This window comes from Talaromyces rugulosus, chromosome V (assembly GCF_013368755.1).
Source record: "Talaromyces rugulosus chromosome V, complete sequence".
NCBI classification, from domain to species: domain Eukaryota; kingdom Fungi; phylum Ascomycota; class Eurotiomycetes; order Eurotiales; family Trichocomaceae; genus Talaromyces; species Talaromyces rugulosus.
In genome coordinates, this window is record NC_049565.1 from 1661123 (window position 1) to 1687767 (window position 26645).

General features: G+C 45.9%; 8 protein-coding genes across 8 annotated transcripts; 4 read left to right on the forward strand and 4 right to left on the reverse strand.

Moving 5' to 3' along the window:
- Positions 1 to 247: 247 nt before the first annotated feature.
- Positions 248 to 4159, forward strand: TRUGW13939_09122 (uncharacterized protein; the record flags this gene model as incomplete). The annotated part of the gene is made up of 7 exons (XM_035492247.1): positions 248 to 545; positions 600 to 974; positions 1022 to 1233; positions 1299 to 2020; positions 2078 to 2198; positions 3495 to 3986; positions 4046 to 4159. The coding sequence occupies 7 exons, from the start codon at positions 248 to 250 to the stop codon at positions 4157 to 4159; spliced, it is 2334 nt and encodes a 777-aa protein (XP_035348140.1).
- Positions 4160 to 7610: 3451 nt separating this feature from the next.
- Positions 7611 to 9511, forward strand: TRUGW13939_09123 (uncharacterized protein; the record flags this gene model as incomplete). Its single annotated transcript, XM_035492248.1, has 5 exons — positions 7611 to 7729; positions 7802 to 8127; positions 8189 to 8667; positions 8784 to 9088; positions 9151 to 9511. Coding segments are annotated over 5 exons (1590 nt in total), but the record flags the coding sequence as incomplete, so codon positions are not given.
- Positions 9512 to 12206: 2695 nt separating this feature from the next.
- On the reverse strand, positions 12207 to 13095 carry TRUGW13939_09124 (uncharacterized protein; the record flags this gene model as incomplete). The annotated part of the gene is made up of 2 exons (XM_035492249.1): positions 12207 to 12835; positions 12927 to 13095. 2 exons carry the CDS (start codon positions 13093 to 13095, stop codon positions 12207 to 12209), a joined length of 798 nt encoding a protein of 265 aa, XP_035348142.1.
- A 3572-nt stretch (positions 13096 to 16667) lies between these two features.
- Positions 16668 to 20086, reverse strand: TRUGW13939_09125 (uncharacterized protein; the record flags this gene model as incomplete). Its single annotated transcript, XM_035492250.1, has 6 exons — positions 16668 to 19129; positions 19189 to 19237; positions 19288 to 19382; positions 19445 to 19753; positions 19812 to 19861; positions 19935 to 20086. The coding sequence occupies 6 exons, from the start codon at positions 20084 to 20086 to the stop codon at positions 16668 to 16670; spliced, it is 3117 nt and encodes a 1038-aa protein (XP_035348143.1).
- Positions 20087 to 21453: 1367 nt separating this feature from the next.
- TRUGW13939_09126 (uncharacterized protein) lies at positions 21454 to 22417 on the reverse strand (the record flags this gene model as incomplete). The annotated part of the gene is made up of 2 exons (XM_035492251.1): positions 21454 to 22303; positions 22362 to 22417. The coding sequence occupies 2 exons, from the start codon at positions 22415 to 22417 to the stop codon at positions 21454 to 21456; spliced, it is 906 nt and encodes a 301-aa protein (XP_035348144.1).
- A 472-nt stretch (positions 22418 to 22889) lies between these two features.
- Positions 22890 to 23177, forward strand: TRUGW13939_09127 (uncharacterized protein; the record flags this gene model as incomplete). The annotated part of the gene is made up of 1 exon (XM_035492252.1): positions 22890 to 23177. The coding sequence occupies one exon, from the start codon at positions 22890 to 22892 to the stop codon at positions 23175 to 23177; it is 288 nt and encodes a 95-aa protein (XP_035348145.1).
- Positions 23178 to 23775: 598 nt separating this feature from the next.
- TRUGW13939_09128 (uncharacterized protein) lies at positions 23776 to 24138 on the forward strand (the record flags this gene model as incomplete). Its single annotated transcript, XM_035492253.1, has 2 exons — positions 23776 to 24030; positions 24079 to 24138. The coding sequence occupies 2 exons, from the start codon at positions 23776 to 23778 to the stop codon at positions 24136 to 24138; spliced, it is 315 nt and encodes a 104-aa protein (XP_035348146.1).
- A 153-nt stretch (positions 24139 to 24291) lies between these two features.
- On the reverse strand, positions 24292 to 26055 carry TRUGW13939_09129 (uncharacterized protein; the record flags this gene model as incomplete). The annotated part of the gene is made up of 1 exon (XM_035492254.1): positions 24292 to 26055. One exon carries the CDS (start codon positions 26053 to 26055, stop codon positions 24292 to 24294), a length of 1764 nt encoding a protein of 587 aa, XP_035348147.1.
- Between the last annotated feature and the right edge of the window lie 590 nt (positions 26056 to 26645).

The window sequence follows — 26645 nt, forward strand, 5'->3', positions numbered from 1 at the left end:
CTTCTCCCTGCCTCTTCCTCGCGACCTGTCACACGCCTTCTGCGATCCATCCAGCGCAATCCTTCCCTTCTCCTGTCTCTCTTTTGTCTCCTTTCCTCTTTATTATCGTCATTAATTAATAGTACATTTTCCTTCTATCTTCCAATTCGGCGTCACTCCCGGTCAAATTTTGTCTACGTCGGCGTTGGCGTGAACAACCTCAATTACAATCAGCATCTGCTCGCGTCATCTCTTATCATAATCAATCATGGCTACGCAACAAGTGCGACAGTGGGGAGTGACACCTCCTATATCGATGACACTCCCAGCTCCGGAGGAAGTCGCAGCAAACGACGAATTGATTGCAGAATTAAAGGCCCAAAACAACTTCGAGCTACCATCAGAGACGGAGCGGAGGAAACAGTCTCTCCAGCTCATGCAGCGAGTCACAATAGAATTCATCAAGGTTGTCAGCAAACGGAAAGGTTTATCTCAGGCAGCCGTCGAAGCATCGGGAGGAAAGATCTTTACGTACGGGAGTTATCGTTTGGGTGTCTATGGCCCTGGTTCGTTTTGACAATGTTCCGCTTGCCTCTACCTTCTCGTTCTAACTAGAACAGGATCCGATATTGATACCCTTGTTGTCGCCCCAAAACACGTTCTAATTGAAGATTTCTTTTCCGATTTCCCTCCTATTCTCGAGCGCATGTCACCTCCAGGAGCGATCGAGAAGCTAACACCTGTGCCCGATGCATTTGTCCCTCTGATCAAGCTAGAATTTTCCGGTATCAGTTTCGATCTAATCTTCGCCCGATTGATCATCCCATCGATCCCCCTCAATCTCGATCTCAAAAACAACGACTATCTGCGTGGTCTAGACGACAAGGAGGTACGATCGCTCAATGGCACTCGAGTCACTGATCAAATCTTGGAACTGGTGCCACAACAAAAGACATTCCGGCTGGCACTAAGAGCGATTAAATTATGGGCTCAGCGTACGTTCCATTTCTCTTTGTCGAATGTTCTCTCTGATTAATTCTAGGTCGTGCGATCTACGCCAACATCGTGGGATTTCCGGGAGGCGTTGCGTGGGCGATGCTGGTCGCACGTGTTTGTCAATTGTATCCTCAGGCGACTGGGTCGGTCATCGTCGGCAAGTTTTTTCGTATCATGAATAAATGGGCCTGGCCACAGCCAGTACTGCTAAAGCCTATCGAGGACGGTCCCTTGCAGATGAAAGTGTGGAACCCAAAGGTGTGTTATCTTCTTCTACTCCTTCGAGAAACCACAATGTGGAAACCTGTGTCTAATTTCCACAGATTTATCACGGTGATCGATTTCATCTAATGCCCATCATCACTCCCGCGTATCCGTCCATGTGCGCCACTCACAACATCTCTATGTCGACCAAGGCTGTCATTTTGCGCGAGTTGCAAAGGGGTGGGGACATGGTTGATAAGATCTTCGCCAAACAGCTGACATGGAACGATCTCTTCACCATTCACACATTTTTCTCGAAGGACTACAAGTATTACCTTCAGATTACAGCTTCCAGCAAAACAAAAGATGCCCAATCTGTTTGGTCCGGCCTAGTAGAGTCCAAGCTTAGACACCTCGTCGGTGCGCTGGATAGGAAGTCCACCATCGCTATCGCCCATCCCTTCCCCAAAGGGTTTGAGAGAACACATGTGGTGAAAGATGACGCAGAGGCGGAGCAAGTCAAGAATGGGTCTACCAAATTCCAAGCACAGGGAACCTCAACCGAGACTACCGATCAGACCAATGACCCGAATCACAACGCAGCTGCTGAGAATGGCGCACAAGATGCTCAGGTCCCGGATACCGCTAGTAACGGGGAATCGGACAGCCGCACAATCTACACAACTACCTACTATATCGGTTTGGATTTGAAACCGCTGGAGCCCGGTGCTTCGAGGTCGCTTGACATTTCCACCGATGCCAACATCTTTAAATCGACATGCACTTCGTGGCAGGGCTTCCAACAGGGAATTAACGAACTCAGCATTACTCATGTTAGAAAGTACGTTTATCCCAACCATTTTCCTTGTCTCACCCATCTATAATCTAACACCACCAGCTTCGACTTACCGGATGACGTTTTCCGCCCTGAGGAGACGAAACCGACCCGACCAAAGAAGAAGGTTGCCAAGAAGGCTTCGGCGGCGGTTACCCACAAACGAAACATCGACGCTGTAGACGTAAGTCGCACGGAGCTAAAATATTGGAGCTGGATGACTGAAAGCACGGCTCGTGCCATTGCTGCTTCTTCCACTTATGATGGTACGGGCATGATACTGATAATGAATCATAGGATGCCGTTCAATCGGAAACGAAACGCCAAGTATCCTCGAATGGATTCCCTCAAACAGCAACACCGGCTTGAATGAAAACAAAAAAAAAAAAACAAAAAAACCTCAAAAACGAACAAAGAATCATCGACATCAAAACCCCTCCATCCCGCCGGGGCTCGTCCCCCATTTCTTGCCACACAACCCATCCGACAGTACCCAAGCGCAGTGGGGCATACCCAGCCTGGGGTACCATCTCCATATGGGATTTCTTGACATTTCAGTGACCCAGCAGTCGCTCCTCTTAGTGGATTGCGGTCAATGCGCAGGAATTTGATTACTAGGTTGGTAACGATCTCTCTCCCAAACGTTCTGAACCCTACAGGCTGCCTTTCTTTTCTTTTCATCTTCCTTTTTCAAAATACACATCCCTGGTGTCACCAAACACGGGTAATGACTGGGAGCTGGCGTAGAACCAGCCGACTCCTTTAAAAACAGCAGTTTTATGTACTTGACAGTATCAATGCCTGTGGCGGACAGATTTCAGCGTATCTTTTAGATAGATGCAATGGAAATATCGTAAACCTTTTAAGTTCGCCTTTGTATTTAGTCCTCTTTTGATTGTAAAAGAACCCCAACCGAGACAATGCTGCATCATAAATTGATCTTCGTTGTTTTTGCTTGGAGAAAAATGTGCTCAAACCCGCGCGAACATCTATTCCCAAAAGGGTAATTCTTAATCCATCGCAAACCCTAACGAAGGCACTTCTATTATTACGCACAAATTAGCCCATATTTTCCTTATGTTTGTGACGGGATGACGACATTTCTGAGAAACTGTATTATTTGTAATGATATGGGTCTCTTTTATTGCGTGAGTAGTGCGGAAGCAATCGGAATCAACAGCACAGCACAGAGGCCGCAGTACTGAGTACCTTGAGAGATGGCTGAGGATGACCCCCGCAGGTGGGAGTTATTATAGTACCCCTCCCTATTTCTCTGGCTGATATTTATTTTCTCCTATTGATTATTATATTTATTTTTGTTATTTTTTTTGAAGTGATATCGAGCCAGAATAGACAGCAAAATGGCTTCCTCGGCAACATACACGCTGCCCCCTCTACCCTACGCATACGATGCAAGTCTTCATTTCTCGTCCAAAGGAATACTCATGGTTACATAATATCTAACAGTGTGTGTGCTTAGGCGCTCGAACCGGTCATATCCGCACAGATTATGACCCTTCACCATCAAAAGCACCACCAGGCATACATCACCAACCTCAACGCTGCGCTGGCCGCTCACCAAACTGCCACGGCATCCAATGACATCCCGGCATTGATTGGTCTCCAGCAGAAAATCAAATTCAATGGTGGTGGCCACATTAATCACTCCCTTTTCTGGCGCAACCTAGCTCCGGCGGGCAGTGCCGAGACGGATATTAAAAGCGCACCAAAGCTGGGTGCCGCCATTGTTGAGCGATGGGGTAGCGTGGATGCATTTGTGGACAAGTTTAAACAAACCCTACTTGGAATCCAGGGAAGCGGCTGGGGATGGTTGATTGCCAGAGACTCTGGAGAAAAGAGACGGCTAGAAATTGTCTCGACCAAGGATCAGGACCCGCCTGCCAGTGATGGAACCGGGGAGGCTGTACCTTTGTTTGGGGTTGATATGTGGGAACATGCATACTACTTGCAGGTGAGTCAATCCCATTTTACTTCTATATACTTTATCTGACATGCTATATCCGAAAAAAGTACCTGAACAACAAGGCCGGATACGTAAGTGAGATTTGGAAGGTGATCAACTGGAAGATCGCTGAGGAGAGGTTTCTGGGAGGCATAGAGAAGGAGGTCACATTGAAATTGTAGACAATTATACCTTTACTTGAAAGACTCAAAAATTAGGTATATGATCAGATTTGAAGCTTCAAATAGCAATACATTATATCAGATTACATGCAGTAAGAAAGATAGTTAAAAAAAAATACCAATTAGTTCCACCCAATAATCCCCCTTCCAATGACGTGTCCACTCTGATTTCCATCGCCTCCTGATACAACCGTCATCTCCCTCCCAGCGACTCCTATGTTTGATGCTTCAAGAACAAGCAATACTCCAAGATCAAGCTTGGATGGTAGTTCGAGCTCTTGGCTCTTCTTTTCGGCTGCGCTTAGTGTGAACGAGTGCAGTGGATCTGAATAGGGTGGCATTGAAAGATCGCCGTATTTTCTAGTACATGTTAATATTTTATTTATTTTCAGTCTAAGGATTAAGTAGCAAATGGCTTACTGGATCTCCAAGCTTAGGGAGGGATGGCTTTTCAAAGCGTCAAGTATGTGGTCATTGAATATTGCGTGTGTGCTGCCGCAATTATTGTTGAGGAATATTTTGAATTCGTTGATGTTTTGGTTCTCTGATGATGACGACGATGATGATGAAGATGACGACGAGATTGAAGCTGCTAACGAGGACGAAGACCCCCTGAGGAGATGGATCCCTGCCATCAAGCCACCATTGCTGGCACGAGGGTCACCACACATGGTTAATTTTGATGTGAGGAAGTGAAGTTGGTGGTGAATTAGTCCGAAAAGCAGTGGGTATGAGGTATGCTTAGGATATTTCGTGAATTATTGATTGAAAGTGAATATTCCACCGAGTTGGGTCTTCATATAGATGCATTGACAATATAGTACTAAACCTAATCGGGTGTCTCTCCCAAGGTTGCTCAAATCTGCTCAAATGCGCGAATGACTAGGCTCCCTCCACTCGGGATTTGTCAAATAACAATCGCAAATTCTATATGGTGCCTGGACGGGTACCTTGGTAAACCATGTTACTTATTTGGTGTAATTGACATGATTACGTAGGGAGACCTTGTGGGTTGCCTACGAGTCGATTGCCTTGCGCTACTCGGTAACCCTAACATCCAACCCTAACCTTAACCGTGCCAGTCTCCTGATTATCGGCCACTGGTACCGAAGTATCATGGTGATATTGCTAAAATTATTTGATGGGGTCATATCACCGAGGGTTTGGCTATATAAAGGGGAACGTCAACTGGTGTAGCCGAAAATGATACTAGAGGCAAGGGAGTTGTGAGACGTAAATAACAAAGAGCTGCGGTTTTATACAGTAGCGTTCTGATAAGGAGGTATTAAATAGGAGATACCTAGCTAGCTGACATTGCTACTCTGGATAATTGCTTTATCCACGTGACTTCCGTCTTCACCCCTAACGAGCAGGCTGTGACTCCAATACTGACATATCCGCCTCAGGCCAACCTACGGTCACGTGCAAGCAAACAGAGCTTTACTGGCGAACCACACACAAGCCCTGTAATTATCTTTACACACAGTCAATTCAATCATTTTCCATCAAGAAAAGCTATCTCATGCGGTTATCCAGAGCCCCAAAAGCTAACCTACTTAGTCCTGTTTAACACCCAACACCACCACGCGTACCCAGCCATGTGATGGGACGCCCGCTTGTTCAACGTAAGTCAACACCAGGACGTGCTCGCAGGACGGTTTGGATTGTATTCTGTCAGGTCTGCTTTTCTATTTTCGCCAACTCTTCCACCCAAGATGTGGGAACGTCTTGCTCTACCTGTCGAGAGTAGTCGTCTGCCTCCAGATCTTCCCCCTCTTCCCACCCCAGACGAAGCCGCTCTAATGTCCTTTTTGAACTCCGAGTCAAGGTTGTCGCAGTTAATGATCAGGTTATAGACGAGTTCGACAATTGTGTGGATCCCTAGGAAGGACAGGCTTTTATTTATCTCGAACAATACTTCCCTGAAATCCCAGCACCACGGCTGTGTCCTATGTACTACGGTTCCAACCAGTTATTCCTGGTGATGCAACGCATTCCAGGCGAATCACTGGATAAGGCCTGGCCATCCTTGACTGAGTCTGACAAAGACGAAATCATTGTAGTCAACTATGATGATCGATTTTTCAGATGACGACGGTCAAAGGCATAATATTGGAATTAGGTTAATAGTTCTTTCATGATGCTATACTTCTACCCAGAATATGTAAAGGAATCTAGGCTAAATAGATTTTATTAGTGAACTCTTCTAGCTTCTGTATCGTGGGGCTGGTAACCTAGGGTTTATTAGTATCTAAGAATGAAAAATAAAAGGTTTAATCTATGATTTTTGTATAATTTTTTTGAGATATTAAGGTTCCAAAAAAACAATTTTATATAGATTACACGGGCGTGCGGGGATGCCCATATGTGCAGATTGCCTGTGGAATACGTTAAGCTTCAAGACGTGTAAGTAATAAGCGCTACCTAGAGGCTGTTTATTAGCTATAAAAACCTAGATAATTATTCAACGACTGCTGAATAACTTGTCATATGAGACAGATGTTTAGATTTAGCAGGACATCCTTATAGTTGTGAGTAGCAATACCCAGGAAGTATTAGGAAGATATATCATCCAAATTTATTGTAGAATCAGCCAACCTACTGCTTATAATTCTATACCATCCTTCTATTTCTAATCGTTTTGCTTTAATTTTTTGTTAAAAAGTTTTGACTTGCGTTGTGTCTGGAATGGATGTAATTTTGCCTGGAAATAAAGAAATGAAATGATGTATATCACACTGGCGGCATTGGGAAAGCGTATTGACATTGGCACCACTAAAAGCCATGTGATTTAACTTCCTGAACCAAATGATAATTACGGGATTTCTGGGAAGACTGTACGGGAATCCCCGTTGGGAAGACATATCTTGGTTGAAGAAAGTCTTAGGTTACCATGGGTGAACTTAAACTATAAGTACGCATCAGCAGACCTTTTTTACACCAATCACAGCGATCAGAATCCATTATAAGGTTAACAGGAAGGAAATAATGCCGCAGTCCATATCCCCTAGACTTCTAGTGTACCAACTCTCATTAAAGTTTCACCCGCTCGGACCTGCTCTGATTCTGTCAACTTTGCTATAGGTCTTGCAGTATTCCTAACCAGTGGTTTTACTGGATATTGCAGCTAAAATGCAGCAAACCTTACCGGTTAAGTAGTACCATGTGATGTTGCTGATTTTTACCCCGCATTCTGTGCTTAGTCTCTTATCATCCATTGGCAACATATAGACTCAGACTTAGCCAGAAACAGCTAGTTAAACGCAGCGCCATTCGTTCCATGCTTTTCTACCTCTTTTTCATTGGCAGGTCGTGTCGTCTAGACGCATGTCATCGAAAAACTTTAAAACCTGGACCTCGAAGATTAAAAAGTTTTTAAAGGCCCTAAGTCATTTCAAAAAACCAACTTGTATCACCCACGTTTATACTTGCATATAAAATCGTTTGAAGTCATTTTAGTGACACCTCAATGATGAAACTCATTCTTCAAAAGCCGGAAGGCGTTGCTGGAGCCTCCTGGCCCGCCATCGTGATCGGACTTTTCGTATCGTTTGGAGGGGTTTTATTTGGGTATATATCCTCGGTTTTGAAAAATTCTTTGCTTGACTGTCGATTTTGCTGAGTGTTTTTCTTCCTTTATAGATATGACACCGGAACTATTAGCGGTATCCTGGCTATGCCATACTGGCAGAGCCTCTTCTCAACTGGTTACCGAGATAGCACAGGTCACTTGAACGTTACATCTTCTCAAACGTCGGCCATAGTGTCCATTCTCTCCGCAGGAACATTCTTCGGAGCGCTTGGCGCCGCTCCCATTGCCGATCGCATCGGTCGTCGCTGGAGTCTTATAGCTTCAAGTTGCGTCTTTATATTTGGTGTTATCCTTCAAACAGCTGCTACGGCCATCTCATTGTTTCTCGCTGGCCGATTTTTTGCGGGGTTGGGTGTCGGGCTGGTTTCTGCCTTGAGTAAGTAGCCTTAGAGAGACCAGTGATAATAGTACGCATGTCACTCCTAACATTGCATTAGTCCCTCTCTACCAGTCCGAAACAGCACCTAAATGGATTCGTGGATCGATAGTTGGCGCATACCAATTCTCCATCACAGTTGGTCTCTTACTGGCGTCGATTGTGAACAATTCCACAAAGGACAGAAACGACACAGGGTCTTATCGGATTCCTGTTGCGGTCCAGTTTGCATGGGCAATCATCTTAATCACGGGAATGCTTGTTCTTCCTGATACTCCACGTTTCATGATAAAAAATGATGATTATGATGGTGCTGCTAAAGCGCTAGGAAGATTACGTCGACTACCTGTTGATCATATTGCCATCCAGGAAGAGCTAGGTGAAATTCAAGCTAACCACAACTATGAACTGAGTCTTGGAAAGGCCACTTACCTTGACTGTTTCAAGGGAAATCTTCTGAAACGTATCTTGACAGGTTGCGGCTTACAGGCTCTGCAGCAGCTTACAGGTATCAACTTTATTTTCTATTATGGGACACAGGTAAGGAATTAGCCGACAAAGAAGGTTGTCACTCTCACAGTGACACCCACTGACACTTTTGCATAATCTATATTAATAATTCATGACTCATGCTGATATTGTGCTTTTATCATCAGTTCTTCAAAAACTCCGGCTTCAAGAACTCCTTTATCATTTCCTTGATTACAAATTGTGTCAACGTAGGCTCAACCATTCCTGGATTATGGGCAATTGAAAGACTAGGTCGACGTCCGGTTCTTTTATGGGGTGCAGTTGGCATGTGTATTTCTCAATTTCTTGTCGCAATTCTTGGTACCACAACGACAAGTCAGGACGCCACTGGAGCGATAATTGTCAACAACGAGCCAGCTCAAAAAGCAGCAATTGCTTTCATCTGCATTTTCATTTTCTTCTTTGCTTCAAGCTGGGGACCAAGTGCTTGGTTAGTCAGGTCGGATTTCCCAATGTCGATTCATGATTTACTAACGTCGTCTTATCGAACAGGGTTGTGACTGGTGAAATATTTCCTCTCAAAGTCCGAGCGAAATCCCTTTCGATGACTACGGCAACAAACTGGCTATTAAACTGGGCCATTGCCTACTCGACTCCTTATCTTGTTGACTATGGTCCAGGGAACGCCAATTTACAGTCAAAAATCTTCTTTATATGGGGCTCATGCTGTTTCCTCTGTATTGCCTTTGTATATTTCTTAATTTACGAAACCAAGGGCCTTACTTTAGAGCAAGTTGATGAGCTCTACGCTGAGGTCAGTGATGCAAGGCATAGTTTGAACTGGGTTCCTTCTATCACCTTCAAAGAGATCCAAGAGGGTAAAGGAGATGTTGTTCACCAGGAGAAGGCATAGTAGAGTGCTAATAACGGAATATTGGTTGAAAAATAATGTAACTATTTTCTTTATCTGTTTAAATCATCTTCTATCTTTCTTGATCTTATTTTGATGTGTTGTGAGGATTTCTATCTCTATTATTACGAAAATCTGAGTATGATAGAGATTTAATTTTAGTTTTAAATTTTCTGGGTATTATATATCAACTTTAAATGTTTTAATATTAGTTTTTATTAAGAGTAATTGAGGTTATGAGTGGCTATATTGAGTATGTTAGCAGGTCTGAAGAAACGGAGGGGTGTATGAAAAGGATGTAGGTACTAGATATGTAGATATCCTTTAATTCTTCTCAGTAAAGCTACCTAATGCATTCCACACTCCAGATGGGATACCAAGCCAGCCTGGACAGTTGTAATCCTATATATGAATTAGTAGGGGCTAATCAACTTAGGATGTGAGGCTGAGCACAACATTATAAGCTTGCAATATGTAGTGTCACAAAACATAATTGGAAGTAGGAGCCTAGCCTATATTGTTATCTGGAGACTGGAATTTGTTGGTTGTTGTCTAATTGTCAACTGGTATTATTGTGTGCTAAATTTAACCCTATCCCATTCTAAATTATCGTTAATAAACTGCTGGTTTTAATAATTATGACATGATGATACTATTATGATGGGCAGTACTCTATACAGGGTAAGAGAATATATATATCACTATAATCTAAGACAGTCCAGGAAAGTCACAGATGATCTGAATTTAAATTTATAATCTTTATTGTTTTATCTTAGAAACTGTGGTGTTGTAAATGCTTACGTGTCTTGAACAGTATATAATATGATATCTTTGTATTAGACTTGCATTGTAATTATACGATATTATTACTATTCTGTATAGACAGGAAATTCTATGACGTATAAGTCTTATACCAACATAATACCATCGTACTATCTAATAAGGATTCAGGGATATAGATGACCTAACGCATATTGTGAGGATATTAATTTATGCACGCATGTAATATGGGTCAATATTTTCTATAATAGTTATATAAATACGTGCTGGTATATGCTTTGGTGTGGCCTTTTTGAGCTCGTTGCATGGTGGAGGGCCTAAATTGCCCCCTAACTGCCTTGTTCCATCGGCGGGTATGCGGGTTGTTCCTATTCGCCAGTTCGTCCCAACAGAACGGTAGTCTAAAGTGCTGGCGTGCCTTGGCAGTTCGTATCTACTGAGGAAACGGTCTGAACCCGAGATGAGGGGTTATTCTGGCTAATCATGTATTCCTGCCTCAGAATAGCTGCACTTTATCTGGCCCGTTTGGTCTCCTTAAGAATCACAAAGAAACGTATCTATAGATTTCCGCTCGCATGATACTTCTCTCTACCAACTCATCTTGCTCTTGTGCGCCAATAAAGTGAGGAAGATGCTATGTGGTGTTTCTGTGGATACTTAATTCGGCCTAAGAGCGTTGCTATGTCGTCGCGACTTCGACTTTACGCTAGTGTTCGATCAGGTGATACTCACTTCAGTCTCTGATGTGTCACTCCTCAGTCTATGCCTATGTCGGTGGTACTTTGTTCGTGGGGGGCCAAAAGAGATACGCCGTGGGGTGGTTAGCGCTTACAAGACAGTTCAACTTGCATCTTCTCTTTCTGAATACGGCCGCATTTCTCTAAAAGATTTCATTGGGATGCTTAGTCACAGTGCCTTTTGGTGGCTTAACAGGCTATTCATGGATGGCTTCTGAGGCGATCTACCTCTTGAGGATTTCTATCCCCTAGACAAGAAACTTTTGACTAAGTCTCTCAAGTCTTGCGGTGATCAACAATGGAAAGATAGCAAAGGTGAGGTAACAAAGATGACCTGCCTGATTTGAGTGAATAAATAGTATTAGAGAGTGACTCATAACTGTAAGAAAAATCAAACTGATAACTAGCGCTTTTCTGTAACACCATCTACGACTTGAGGGTTGTCTATAATCAGAAAATGGAAGACTATAAAATGTATCAAGATAACTTAATATCAATAATTGAATATATATTACATAAATTTCTGCTATATACTTTTTTTATTTAATCTTTGAAGCTATAGTAAACTAATAGTGATTTTTTTAAGAATTTTATAAGGAAGTAAATATAAATAAGTCTGCTCTTTTCCTCAACTGAAGCGCCATTTCTATAAAGCAACATTCCAACGGAGATGGGTGCTACCAAGGCCACGATTTAGTATTGCGCGTATGGAGATTGGTTACCACCGAGGCGATTATAGCCTATGATCACATCTGAGTTTGTTATTGAAGAAAATGCCTAGATTCTTTAGTAATTTCCAAAAATCCAAGTGTCCGACCCAGGTTTGTTTGGAAATAGTGGTTATTTGGCGGTTCAAAAAGTATATCTCTTAGTGGATTTACCCTCTCATATTATATCATCTATTGAGAACTAGTTTATCTGGATAAAATAATAGTTAGAAGACAGTATAATAAATATAATAATCTATAATTTAAAATAGAGCTAATATATGGTCTAAAGCCGCAGCTGGACAATATAATGTCCTTAAAGTGGTCGACATTCTCAGAATACTACCTGCGAAAACTCGGAATAAGATCGAATGAGAAATCGCCATGTGGTGCGAGAGGACATGTGCAGGTATAGTTAAGTGTATTGAAGAAGCAACTGTACCAGGTGAAATCTAGAAAACAAACATTATCCAATCACACATGTTCCCCAGCCCTTTGATTTCCATCACGGCCATCTTTAAAAGTTGCCCCTTTCCAAAATAGCCAAGAAACAGTGATAGCCATTTTCAAAGCAAACGCCAACCACAAACCCAAACTCATGCGGGTCAATTTGAATAGACCACCAGCAATCATCACACCCATGAACAAGGTGACAAAACATGCCACTCTTCTATTCCTCTTTGGATTGACCTTGCGAAACAAATGCGGGTCAATCAGCAAATCACACAATAATGTCGTCAGCACCAGAGTGGGCAACTCGTCATGCTCTAGAGCTCGACTGGCGACAATCTGTCCCGCAGCTTGAAAAGCGAGTAGACTAATAGGCAAAACCTGGTTCCAGGCTATTGGGGCCCGTGGATCCTCCGGTCTTGGAGACACGACATGGAGTTGAACGAGCAGTGAGGCTCCAAGAAGAGCGATGGATTGCATCATGAAGCAGATCACGTAAGTTAAACGACGCTTGGTACCAAGAAAGTTCATGAAACGGCCAAAGAAGATATTGCTTATCATGAAAGTCGATACGGATACGAGCGATTTGACCCAAAGATAGGCTGGATAAGTAGGTTGACCAGAGACACCTAGGGCAATAAAAACGGTGTTGCCTTTTTTTATGCATTAACATTATAATCATATACGGAATGCGCAAGATAAGAATAGCCAAAAAAAGAGAAACGAAAAGAAAAGAACACGAACCTGTTTGCATGCTAGCAAAACTACCCCATGCAACAAACGAGATGCCATCGACTAAACCACTGATGAGGCCGCAGATAATGAGGACAATATCAGCCCGCTGGGTGTCAATATCAGATACTAGGTATTGAGTGATACCTCTATACTTTTTCGGTTTGCTCATAGTTAACATTGAAGTCTGTGCTGTCTGCTTCGGTTGGAAAAGATAAGGTGAATTGTTCAAGTATATTGTCGCTTGCTTAATTTGAAGAGAATATCAAGACATTATTAAACTTGGGCTACATGGTGCTACCATATATATACATTTAGAGTACGTTCCATGCCAAGTCTGTTTCCCTTATGTTCAAACGTTATGGACAAATCTTCTCCGTTGTATTCCGACACGGACTTCCAAGATAACTTTTTCGTGCCTTGGGCTACACAGCCTCGTGCGTATTTATCAGATGACCACTGGATCCCAGACCCAAGAAGCTTGGCCAGTCTCGGCCTGCAGATCTCGAGGTTGCCATACATCCAAATTTCCATATCGTTACATCGGTATGCCTCTACTACATTTTCATAATATGAATACAGGATAATATAATCAAGTTGTTGAAATTCTACACTACGATAAGTAGTTCCTTTATCGCTTTTGTACACTTTTGATCCTCGCCTCTGTACACGACCATTTTTATGTTTCATTCTTCGCTAACCGAACCGTGTGCCAAGGAGGTATCGTATGAGATATCCATAGATAAGCCGCTCTTGGCATATAGTTTCTTTTTTTTTTTTTTTTTTCAGATAAGAAGCAGTCAGCATATATCTAAGGAATATCGTCCTAATAAAATTACATCAGATACCCCTCTGGAGTGGAAGCAGAGGGTACTTACGCCCGTCTAATGATCAGCCTGCTGTTTGACATCTGTACGAAGACGACAGGGTATTTGGGGGATCCGTCAACAATGTGGAATAAAAGGTAAAGGTGCTGCCCAGCGCCTAGGCCCGCGATCGTCAATGCCGGTGTTGGCCGCATACCCGCAACGTGCCTTGGAATTGACGGTGTGGAAGTCATTCTTCGTGGTAGTGTCCGAGTTGAAGGGGCGGTGGGTTCTGGCTGTAACTGGGGTGTTCGAGTGAGTCATGGGTGCATGAGGGGCAATTCATCGTGACTGTCATTGTCATGCGAGACTCAAGCTGTTGTTTTAATATTGTGAGGCTTTCTGTATTTGTGTTGTGTCGGGAACTTGCGATTTGTGATATAATATATAAAAATAAATAAATATTTTTTTAATAACTAATAGCTTATAATATATAGGTGCGCTAATATATGCATGCACGTGTAACGTACATATGTACGGTTGAGACTAGTCTCTATAAGTAAGGTGGTTCAATAATAATGGTTCAAATTGTGTGTGTATTGAGGCTATTCAACACCGACACGCGGTAAACTGCACGTGACATAAGGTCACATGCACCAACCTATCCAAATCCGTGCCTCAGTTGCACCCAGAAACCGATATAATATATATTATAAGAACTCTTGATAGGTCTGGTTGGGATAATGGTATTGACTGTGCGTGGTTCTCGGTAAGCGGTAAGCGGGAACCTCTTGAGGAGAAGCTATCTGCGGATGGATTACATGCCAATAGTGAACTTGACAGCTTTTCTTAATTAGAACTAGTGCCTATCCATTTACTATAATAGTCAAGCGTACTGTAATCTCACCTACATGTATTGTTAGGAGAGCCCCTTTCATGGGAGACCAACAAATCGAACATACAGTCCATCATTATTTCTTCATAGATTTATATTAGCTTTGTTGCGGTCTCTCATTAAAAATCTAATCATCTTGGTAATCGTAGAGTCTGGGAACCGCTTGGGAGAATGACCTGTTTGGTGACACAATATCTAGCTGTCAACCCCTTAGTTTAATCACTTTGTATTTTTCAAACCAGTAAAAAAAGAGATAGCCTACCCAAACTCCTGCATGTTTCATATAATAAAGGAATAATTCGCTTTCGTTCTCAGTGATACGGAACTTCGGGCCTTTTATCTCGAAACGCGGGGATTATTACCGCGTGTGTACTAGCACATATAGATCAAGTGGAGCTTATGACGGCAGGGCCAACCCCGGATTTTCTCCATTCAGCATGGAGACTCACTACATGGGTCGTGTTGTTAACCAAGATCAACGTGTCAGGATACCCCCCGTCTGAGCATAGCTTGGTGCTGATAATTCAATGGGAGAATAAAGTCACGAATGTTCCTGGTTTGGGACCTTGCAAAATGGTATCTTTTCTTGTTAGATGTTTCTTGCTGAGAAATCTCACAAGAATCAGGATATCATCATTTTGACGAACTTTTATCCCAAACTACTGCTGCTTATTTCCTATGCTAAAATTTGAACAATGACCTGGTCTCGCGAAACGGAGCCGAGGCCGCTCAAGTATGGTTTTAGGATCTAGGGCAAGGCTCTTAGGGCCAATATTTCGGTAGCAGGAACTCTGGGATTTTTACTCTTTGGTTATGGCCAGGGGTTTTTAAGTGTATGCCAATTCGTATTTTATTCTTCGCCCGATTAACCTTATTCGATCATATCTAGGGCTTGATTGCAGAGGAAAGATTTTTGAACCAATTCAGCCACCTATCTTCTGGATTGTTGGGGACTATCAGCCCAATTTATGAGTTAGTATTGCCACGGAAGATTCTTTTTGCAGAAACCGCCAACTCACTGTAATAGGATTAGTTGCTTTTGTGGTGCCCTAATCGTCTTCCTTGTTGGAAATAGTCTTGGGCGTAAAACGTGTATTTTCATAGGCGCGTTTTTGCAGTGCATTGGCGCCATCTTACAAGCAAGCGCATTTGGTGTGCCTTAGCTAATTTTTGGGCGTATTGTATGGTAGGTGTACTCTCAGTTACTCTCTCATAAGTTGCAAATACATGGCCGAATGATGAGTGGCTTAACAGTGGCCTGGAAGAGATTGATGCGATTTTCATGGGTGATAATAACCGCGTTGTTGTGGTTGATAGGAGAGGAAGGCTTCTGCCTGGTTTCCGTCAGAAGGCGTTGTTTGCTGCTGCTGCGGATTTGGATCCTGAGATGGTGAGGCCGAGTAAATATGATGGGTATCAGGTTGATCATAGAGAGGATTCGGGCGAGAATGAAAAGGCGTCAGTGAGCACTTGAGGTGGTGTTTGTACTTAGTTTGTTGTGAGTACTCACTTTGCAGTTTCTTTACATTCAGACAAAGGTCGTGGATGTGGTTTTCTCGCGCTATATCGATATGGAACGTAAATATTTATGTAACATTGAATGAATGCTATTAAATCGCTCGCAAAACAATCCACCCATCAAGCTATTCCTACTTGTATTTATAGTACATCAAAGACTAGTATAAAAAGTCTCGCATCAACCATGCCATGCCATATACATACATACATACACTAATCCCAATGAAAGCCCTAGCAAATCCTTGCCTCCCAAGAACAATACTAAAAATGGAACACATATTCAACAAGTTTCGCTAAACACGCGACACAGAATGCAAGCATCGTAAAGAAGGCAAGAAAAGAAAACCCAAGACTCCTTGTTTTTGTCACACCATGCCTGCAACCAACGCCCTATCCAAGTTGCCCTTTGCCATCGCTAAGAAAGTTCATGTAATAAACACGAATAATGAGATTCAAAAAGATAAGAAAAAGAAAAAAAAAAGAGTAAGAAAGGTTTTGGTCGAATCTGATTCGGGATGTATGTTGAAGTCGTGATTACTGTCGTTGACGTTGTCGTGATTGTGGGTGCTGTTCGTCTCCATTTGCGGGGCTCATCAGCGCCGTGGTTCCGTAGTTCTGCGATGGATCGCCAAAATAATTGACCACGTCGGCAGGAAGATACTCAAGCCACGGGTTAAATTCGTTGGAAAATGTAAAGGGAAACGCCTCTTGGTTGTGGAATGAAGTCATGTCGATGTCCTGGCTCTCGATCAACATGTCTGAAATATGTTGCATCATTGGCGGCGCAACCATGTGAAGATTGTTGGAGATAGGCTGAGACGTCGACGCTCCTGGAGCTGTATAGCCATATGAAGCAAGCTGTGACGATGCCAGATTGTTATAGACGGTCTGGGGCCCTGTCGGCGTTGTAGGCCCTGGAGGGGTGTAAGGATTCGTTGACAGCATTGCTTCATTTGGAGGCTGGTGGTATTTCGGAATAACGGTTGGAATGTTTGCTGGCCGGGTCATTGCACCGGATGAGTAGGCGGGCAACGCCTGTGAGTATGGCGCCCCAGAGTGGGATGCACCTCCTGCCGCAAGCCCTTGACCTGGCATCTGGGTTTCAGAGGGTTCTCCCATTTGGGGTGCAGGAAGCTGGTATAGTAGACTAAGGTTGGGCTGTGAGGAATTGATTTCCCCAGTGAGCGCCCACCCAATTGCTGTAAATATAAAAGTTAGCAAACAGTGAAAAGTAGTGCAACCACGCTTCTTACCTTGGCTAGGATCCATTCTAGGCGAACAAGCTTCATCCAACCTCCAAGATGTAGGATCCAGAGACACCCGTCGACTAGGAGGCTGCTGCCAGTTTGGCGACGAGAGGGGCTGTGCAGGTTGAGCCTCTGTAGTGCTTTGCATCTCTTCTGTAGTATAGAGAAGAGGATCACCGATACCTTTCGCCTTTTGGTCGAGCACAGTGAGTATGTATTTAGTGCCTTCCCAGTATGTTTGGAGAGACTGGAGTGCGCGATAGCAGCGCTGATAGTTTTCCTTGGCGACAGACGCCAAAAGGCTGTGCTTTGTCGTAGTTTTACGTTCTGCCCCACTGGAAGAGTCCACATGGGGAATGGTAAATGCACTTGTCTGGTCTGTCACCAGTATTCCAGGTGACCCAGATCGAGAAGAGGGCGACGAGTAATATGCGATTTCCATCAGAAAAGCACATGCTGCAATATACATTGGCTGACTTGTGAATGGGTTTCCAATGAAACTCTTGGCGTCGATCAACTCGGAAAAGGACAGGATATCAGCAATCGTTTTCGCTGAAGACATGGACAGCTCGCGGCTATTCGGGTATAGCTGCTGGATACGTCCGCCAAACGAATTGAGAAGAGTTGGCTGGTGGAGGAGCACAATCAATGTGTGGAACCAGAAATGCAAAAGAATAAAATTTGTGCCCTCCTGAGCCTTGACGTAGGTCTGAAAGTTGAATGTATTGAAATGCAGTTTGGGTGACAGCCGTTGATAAATGCCGGTAAGGTCACTTTCCATTCCTGCCAGTCGTTTCAGAGTCTCCGCATCAACGTGGTTGTCTTCTTGTATAGCGTTTAAGAGGTCTGTGGCACGGCCGTAAAGATGGATGATGCGGATGAGAGGCGGAAAAGGTGCCGGCCATCCAATGGATAGGATGGACTCGGATTGAAGGGGGAATCGCAATTCGATATCTTCATCACGCAGAGTGACCGGTCTCCCGGTGCCAGATGAGATGACGCGATCCAGGAAGAAAATACTCCAGAATGTATCGACCCTTTCTCGCTCCACAGCACGACCACCTTCATCTGTACCCTCGATAGTGTCGCTACTCTTTGATGTTTGTGGGCTCTCTGATTGTTCCACACTCAGTCTTCCTGCCTCCCCAATGATGACAGCCTTGGGTCTCAGACCAGTCCGTCCATAGTTGTGCTTTAAGCCTTGCAACTTCTGCATTCCGAGATCTTGGGCCATTCGAATGGCAATACCCAGGTACATCCAAAGGCCACTGTCATGGTTCGACCCGAATTCCTCATATGCAAGCAACAGGCAGGCTTGTACGACGGACAGGGTGGGACACGACAATGCATCAACGACGGCTGTCATGGCCCGGTGGGCGAAAGGTTGTCCGTTGTTGGATTGTTTCACGTCTGGTTGGTTATCCTCGCCATCGATCGGACGCGCTCGTGGGGGACTCAGGAGCGGGTGCGGAGAGAATCTGGCGGCCAATGTGCAGACGGCATCCACCAATATCGTGTCAACCCGTTTGTCTTTCAAGTCTTTCATGAATCGATCGCGCTGTAGGAAAGGGAAGCTGCAGGCGAGGTGGACGAAGAAAATGTCACACAAGTGTGTTATTAAATTGCTTGCCGGGAGATTATCATCGCGGTCGTAGAAAGGAATGCTGTTCGATTCTCCATCTGCCAGCGCAGAAGTTAACAAAGGGCGAGGAGCATCGAGCTGGGGACTGAGTATTGACGGAGCGGACCCTAGATAAAGTCATTTAGGATATGTAACGTGCCATGTCGACTATGAGACCATGACCTACCAGATGACTGCGAAGGATTCCCTTTTCGGCCGTCTCGTACGCGCACGACCTATGCCAGTTAGCCACCATGATAAGCATTGTAAGCTCATGGAGTCACACCATTTGCTTGAAGCCCGGAACAATAGCTGTTGGGCCAAAGTACCTAAAGTACGGTACGTGCGTGCGGTTGATCGAGCTCAACGATGTGCGACCTGCTTCCAGAAGATCCATCAGCGACCAGCCTTCTCTTCTTATTTCATTTTCAAGCGGGACGTACTGCTCTCGGGACTGTCCACCACCCCAAGCCTATCATTTTCCTTTGTCGCCTTGATGAGGGTGTCCTTGGTCAGGGGTAGGACGGCCGCGGACTTGGGGCCCTTTGGCGACTTGACTGTATCTGGGGGCGCCATCGACGTTGGCACTCGTGGAGTAGTCGGCGACCGGGGGAGCGGGGGCTCGTCATCGTCGACATCGGCAGAGGCAGCGGGCTCGTCCTTGATTGTAGCTTGTGTAAAAGGTTTGTCGGATTTGTCGGGATCATTGTAGCCGAGGCACGTGTGGCCGTAATCCGAACAGGTCTTGCATACTGCGAATACAGTCAGAGCGAACACGATCAGAGCGGAGTCGGATCGGAGATCACGAACCAGGTTGTTCGCCAGAGCAGCGGATCTTGCGCTTGCGACAGGTGCGGCATCTGCAAAAACAACAATGACGGTTAGTCGGGACATTCATTTCAAAAGCACAAAGAGACCGGGGCGGGCGCATACGCGGCGGTCACACGGCGGCGCTTGGTTTGGGGCTGGCCATCGGACGAGACGAAGCGAATTTGACGGGGCTGCGGCGGTGCCGTACTGCTGCTGGTGTTGGTCGGGTCTGTACTGAAAGCGCCGCTCTTCTTCGTGGGAGAAGGGTTGCTCATGGCGAGCGCTGGCAGGGCCGTGACGGCTGTAGCATTTGAGGCTGGCTGTGCTCGATCTCTGTCTGTATCTCTGGCCCTCGTTTGGTGGTTGCGTGCAGTGTCGGCGCACGTGGCTAAGCGCGGGTGAGGGGGAAAGATCGAGGCAACGAGTGATTCAAGGATCGAAGGTCCTTCTCCATGGGCTCCGGCCGAACATCCAATTCATATCCAGGAGGTCGACTGTGCAGGCCGTGAATTGAGATCCGTGGCGGCCGGTGGATGAGGATGAGGATGAGGATGAGGATGATGCGAGAGTTGGCCTGAAGCTGGCCGAAGAGGGGAAGTCGCTAGGAAGGAAGGAGCAGCTGTCGCGGAGGGTTCGCAGTAGTGAGCGAGCTAGTACTATTATTCTATCCGCTTTTTATTTTTTCTGCTGGTCACTTGATGGCCCACTCCCGCGCCGCGCCCTGACCGCCTTTATTTGCCTTGCCTGCATTCTTTTCTTGCTGTTGTTGACGATGCTGATGTTGGTGTTGCTGAACTTGAAGTTGGAGTTGGCGATTGATCATGCTGCCAATTGATCCTACCTCGAATTGAATGACTCGCACTCCCCATCAGCCTCAACCAGTCCAGCCATTCATCCTGGATCTCACGCCAGTAGCGCTTGTCACGTCGCACTCTGGGTTTTCGCTTTTGTTCGGATTCCCCTCTTTTTCTACAGCCTAATTACTAGTAATTACCACAGAGAAAACAAAAACGCAGCCAGCCATTCATTCATTCCACGGATCACTAATCTCTAGCTCCTAGGCGGCGCGAGCTTGCCACGGTGAACCGGCGAGAGATAGATACATATATTGATGACTGCAGAATCACCTGCATGGATCACCCAGGCTTCTGGGCCTGCGATGATGACGCTTTACCGAATCTTCTGATGCCAAGCATGCCACGTCCATTAAGGCCTATGTCTTGTGCATCTTGATCTGGCTATTGTTGGTTGATCCCCTGCGACCCCCACTTGGATGAGGTTTGAATAGCGGGTCGGCCGGAACAGCGAACGTTTTTTATTATGCATCACATCACGCTCCAGTTTCAAGATATTGCCGGCCACGTTCTAGCCTGTGGTGCCTGTGGTCCTGTGGATGCCGGCTGTTAGCATGCCTTAGTGAGCGGGGACAACGGGACAACGGCTCGGTTGAGCGCTGTGCCGTGACGAATTTGTGACATGGGGTTGTGTGTTGCAAAGAATATATCAGTTGATAGCAATTCGTGTGTATCTACAAGCATATGTAGGACAATAATCTTGTCGACGCTGTACGAAGCGTTGTATAAAGTACAAGACACGGAGCTTGTGCAACTGCCAAGATATCCATGTATCTAAAGAGACAGCCTCAGAAAGCCGGGCGTTCAAGCTCTACAACTTCCGTTGTACGCCCATATCTAATCCCGCCTAGCCGGCTGACTGGACGCAGCACTTCCAGGTCAATGAGATCCTGGCCCTCGTTGATGGCATCCTCGCGGACCCAGAACCGCGTGCCCTCGATGATTGCCAGGACAGAGGTCTTTTTGCCTGGTTTAGCCCGGCTCTCGAATTCTTTCGTCTCGAATAGCTTGCCCTCGATCGAGAACACCGACTCACGCACTCGCGGCGCCGCGACGGTCGAAGATTCAGCCTGATGCAGACCCGCGAGACCAAACTCCGAGACTCCATACGGCGCGTTCACGGCCGTCGCGTTGGCCGCGTCCATGAAATGCTCCGAGATGACATTGATCACGCACTCTTTCGTCTCGAGCAAATTCTTCAGCGTGTCCTTAGCCGTGGCGATCGAGCCGACGAAGCTGACAGTGAACAGCGGCGGGTCGTGGTTGATTACTTGGAAGTAGCTAAACGGCGCCAGATTGACTGAGGTGCCATCCTTTGATCGCGTGCTAATAAAGGCAATCGGCCTGGGCACAATTCCCGAGACGAGCAGTTTGTAGTTGCTGGCTATCGACCGACCTGGCGCATACGGGTCAATCGCGACGTGCTTGGCCGACAGCGATGCGCCGCCGTCGCTGGCGCCGTCGCCCTTTTGCCAGGCACCATTGGGCGGTTTGATGTATTTGATGGGTTCGCTGGGGTTGAAATCAGGGCGGGATGCTTTTGTTTGCTCGAAATCGGGCCCTGCTGCGAAGTGATGGCTGGTCGTCGTCGTCGTCTTGCCGCGGGAGCCGAAGATGGCAGCTGTGGTCGTCGTCCGCCTGCAGCATCAGTCAGCCTGCAGCCTGACACGAGAAAATAAGGGACGGCAAGACTCACGGCACGTAATTGAGCACTGCTCTGCTGGCGGCACTAAATCTCGTCAACAGAGGCATTCTTTTTTCTATCCTCAGGTTTGTTGTCGCGTCCTATTTCTATTGCCGAGGCGGCGGGTAGTTATGGTACGTGCCTGGTAGCTTATTGCCACGCAGATACCTTGCCGTTTTCCTAGAAACGGTGCGTGGAAACAAACCCATCACATCTACCCCAACATTTAGATGTTTATTATTTTTGTTTCTCATCAATTAATAGCATCAAATAGTGAATCTAGTGAATCTAGCTTTGACACCGTGCTAGTCGTAGTACATTAGTATTTATTTCCTTGCTTTTAGACTGCCTTTATATAGTATCTACCGAAAATTCCAGAACAGTATTGTCCACGAGATGAACTCGAATTAGAAACATGCATCACATGACCAGTTGACGTAATAGTCCCTTTGGCTTCTATATATACGTACCGCAGATCTTCTTCCGACTTATACTCATATCATTTCCATTCCTCAAACATCTGAAAAAAAAAACCCCAACATGCCACAAACCACATTCAGTTCATTCACCTCCTCTTCGACCGCGTCCTACACCTCCAAAACGGGTGAGACCAAAACCTGGGGCCACCGCAACGCTCAGCAGTCCCATCGCGACGCAGAGGGCAACACCTACGAACGTAGTCTGTCGCAAAACCTCGGCGAAGACCCCGTCTACGAAGAGCGCCAGTTTGACAGCCAGGGCCATCAAAGGCTCGAAGACGGCGGAAACCACCATGATTTGAGGCACCAGCAGGGCCGGCGCATTGAGGATGTCAGCGGTGAAAAATGATTACTTTCGAGGCTGTGTATTTGTACGATCATCGAGGGCAGGAGTTTTGATATGACATGATATGAAGTAACACCAATTAGTCAATGCAGACCAGCAATTTCCTTGTTCCCCTAAAATAAACACGTAATCTCCACAAAAATGAAGTAATCAGTACTCGAGTATCTTTTATACCAATGGTGCATGTCGATTGATCCACAGCCATGACGTCACGGCTCTCCGCACGTCGTCCCCTAACCCTAAAGAAGAACTTGACATCAAAACACTCAAGCCTGCTTTTCGCCACATCCCTAGCATGAGCGCCATCTATCGTCCCTTGGTGCTGATCCTCGATATGACGTGACGCCGGTGCTTTCTTGAATCCACTCGATCCACCATTTGACATCGGCATACCGTGACAGCTCCAGTGATGTGGCTGCGACAGCGCCACCCACGACTGTTATGATGCGTTTTGTATCACTATTGACGATCGCAACGGGTTATTTGTTTATTTAAGAACGATTTCTACGTACATCAATAAATCAGTTTTCACATATTCATCAACTCTCCCTTCAATTGATATATCTCAATAAACTCATTGATACCATACTATACCTGCAAAATGTTCGGCCGTCGCTCTCGCCATACCACCACCAAAACCACCAAGCCCACCTTGATGACTCGTCTCAAGGGCCCGAATGCAAAGAACAAGACATACAAGACCGAAGTAACTCGCCATGATGGTCGTCACCACCCGCACACGACTTCTCGGACCGCGCCTGTCCACCATCGCCGCCGCAAGCCCAGCATGGGCGACAAGTTCTCGGGTGCCATGATGAGGATGAAAGGGAGTCTGACGCACCGGCCGGGAGAAAAGGTACATCCATTATCATATATAGTTGATAGACAAGACTAACAGAAATAGGCTGCTGGCACACGCCGAATGCGCGGCACCGACGGACGTGGAAGCCGTCGTGTGTACTAGACGGTGTAATAAGTTCATGATATAAATGCGGATGATTGTTTATTCATGATTAACGAGGCATGACCGTGTTTATCAATAATAGTTTAATATGCTGCGGAGATAAGATATGCAACTTTTTTTCAATTTCCAATTTGTCTAAGCTCGTATAACTTTTTAAAACCGCGACACATCGCTGCCAAACACACGATTGTTGGCCCACCGAAACATAATCCGCATCCGATTTCGCCAACTGATACTCATACTCAGGTACGCTACCTTCCACACCAACCAGGCCATCCTGCCCGTCAGCCCTTCTGGCAGATACGGATTCCGCCGGCCGCCGTCCTTCTTCTCGTGTGGGATCTGCATTAGGGCATTGGCATTGCCAATGTATGCCAACGTCCCCATATTGCGGAATGAAAAGTCGCCTACCCGGTCGATATCACCCTGGTTGAAGCGGTCTGCCAGCCATTTCGCTTCTTGGTTTGTCGCCTGCGCTGTGGCCGGCGGAGCGCCTGTTTCGGGCATCGCGTTGTCGCCAATGGCAAAGACATCTTGCAACACTGCTGTCTGCTTGCTCTCTTCATTTTCAAGCTGCACTCGGAAATGGCCGTCGACGAGAAGCGCTCCAACCTTGGGCGCTTTCTTGACGTGCCATCCGGTCCTTGTCTCTGGTGTAGAACCGTTGGTGTTGTTTAGGTGGACGGACTGTTCCGGAAACTCATCCACGCCGTTTAGGGCATTCTTGACAAACTTGTTCATCGTGTTCCCTGTTGCCCACACACACATGCCAACACCAACCTCTCCCTCCTCTTTGGTTTTCAGCGTAAGACACCCCTTGGGATCCATCTCATGCGGTGCACAACTATTGGGAACTCCCCATCTCAGCTCTTCGATGTGATGTGACGTCCGGATCTCGATTCCTTCCTTGGACATGGTCTCCATTGCATACTGCGACAGCGACTTGTCAAACATACTCAGCACCGTAGGAGCAATATCGTACAGCGTCATTCTGGCCTTCCCCTTCAAGCTCGGATACAGCTCATCCATATTCCGCGCAATGAAATCCCGCAGTGTTGCTGCTAGCTCTGTACCCGTAGGACCGGCGCCCACGATGGCAAAATGGAGTAAATGACGCTGCATCTCCTCTGTCGTCGTTGGCAGCGTAGCCAGCTCAAAGCACTCGCGCAGGCGGCGCTTGACTCTGCGCGAATCGCCAATGTCTTTGAAAAACAGGGCGTTCTCGCGCACCCCGGGCGTGTCAAAGGTCTGACTCACACATCCAACAGCGATCACCAGCTTGTCGTACGGGATTTCAAACATCTGGCCCTGTTCCCACTGCCGCAGATGCTCCTTGCCGCGCATCGACCCCGTTTCGGGCCCTTCTTCATATGTGCGCTCACTCTCTTCGACTCGCGGGGACTCTGTGACTCCGGACTTGACCACACTAGCCTCGCACATGACGACTTTTTTCTTGAGATCGACTGATCTGGCAGCGGCCTGGATAAAGTCGACTTTTGTCTTGTGATCGCGCACAGGCTCGACAATCGACGAGAAATCTAGGTTCCCTGCTGCCGTGTCGGTCAGCAGCGGCGTGAAGACAAAGTACGAGCGCGGCGAGATGATGGTGCAGTCATATTTGCTGCTTGAGATCTTGCGAGACAGCGTGTATCCGCCCCAGCCAGAACCCAAGACGACCACTTTTTCTCGGTCTTTATGTGTTTGCCTAGGTTGGACACTGGCCTGGATTTTGGGAGGGGCTGGGTCCAGCGGTGTCTCGGGCGTTTGTCTGGATGAAAAAGGCCGTGTTGCTGTATTTGGTGTATGGTGGTGATTCCAGCAGCTCTGATATCGAGAGATATGGATCCTTGTCTGCAGGAAATAGCACTGCTGTCCTGCTCCAAGAGTTGGAAAGGACCGCGCTGCTAGATATCTCATTGAAGCTTTGCTTGTGTCTTCATATGCAAGTTACCTAAATATATGTAACGATCTCTCCTGGTCGTAGAAAAATAGTACTGAAATAGTGAAGTGAATAAAAATAGTACGCCTGTGAAAATTACTTTCAAAAAAAAAAAGCTGTCATTCCCATTATATACACCAGACCTCACGATGATATCATCACCGAATAACAAATCACAACCACAAAAAAGTAATCCGCCGCCCACATGCCAATTGATTTTCAAGATTAAGCGTTCACCGGGCGATAAGGTTAAAAGATTTCGGCCTGTCATGTGAACAAAGAAAAGTTCCTTTTTTTTCCTATTCTTCTTTCTCTTTTTTTCTTTTACGTAGAACTGAAACAAGGTGCTGGTAATACAAGGTTCCGTGATTATCCGGGCAACTCGATTCCACCCAGCCGGATCTACCCGGGTGTGATCTTAATGGTGCCGCCGTCTCGCTGTTTTTTTTTTATTATCTGAATAATAATATTTATTTTTTTATCTCACATGGAGATGTAGGCTTGACGTGCGTTTAGTATGAGCGCGCTTTCACATGTACATCAAGTCAATTGCACATGCTGGGTGTTC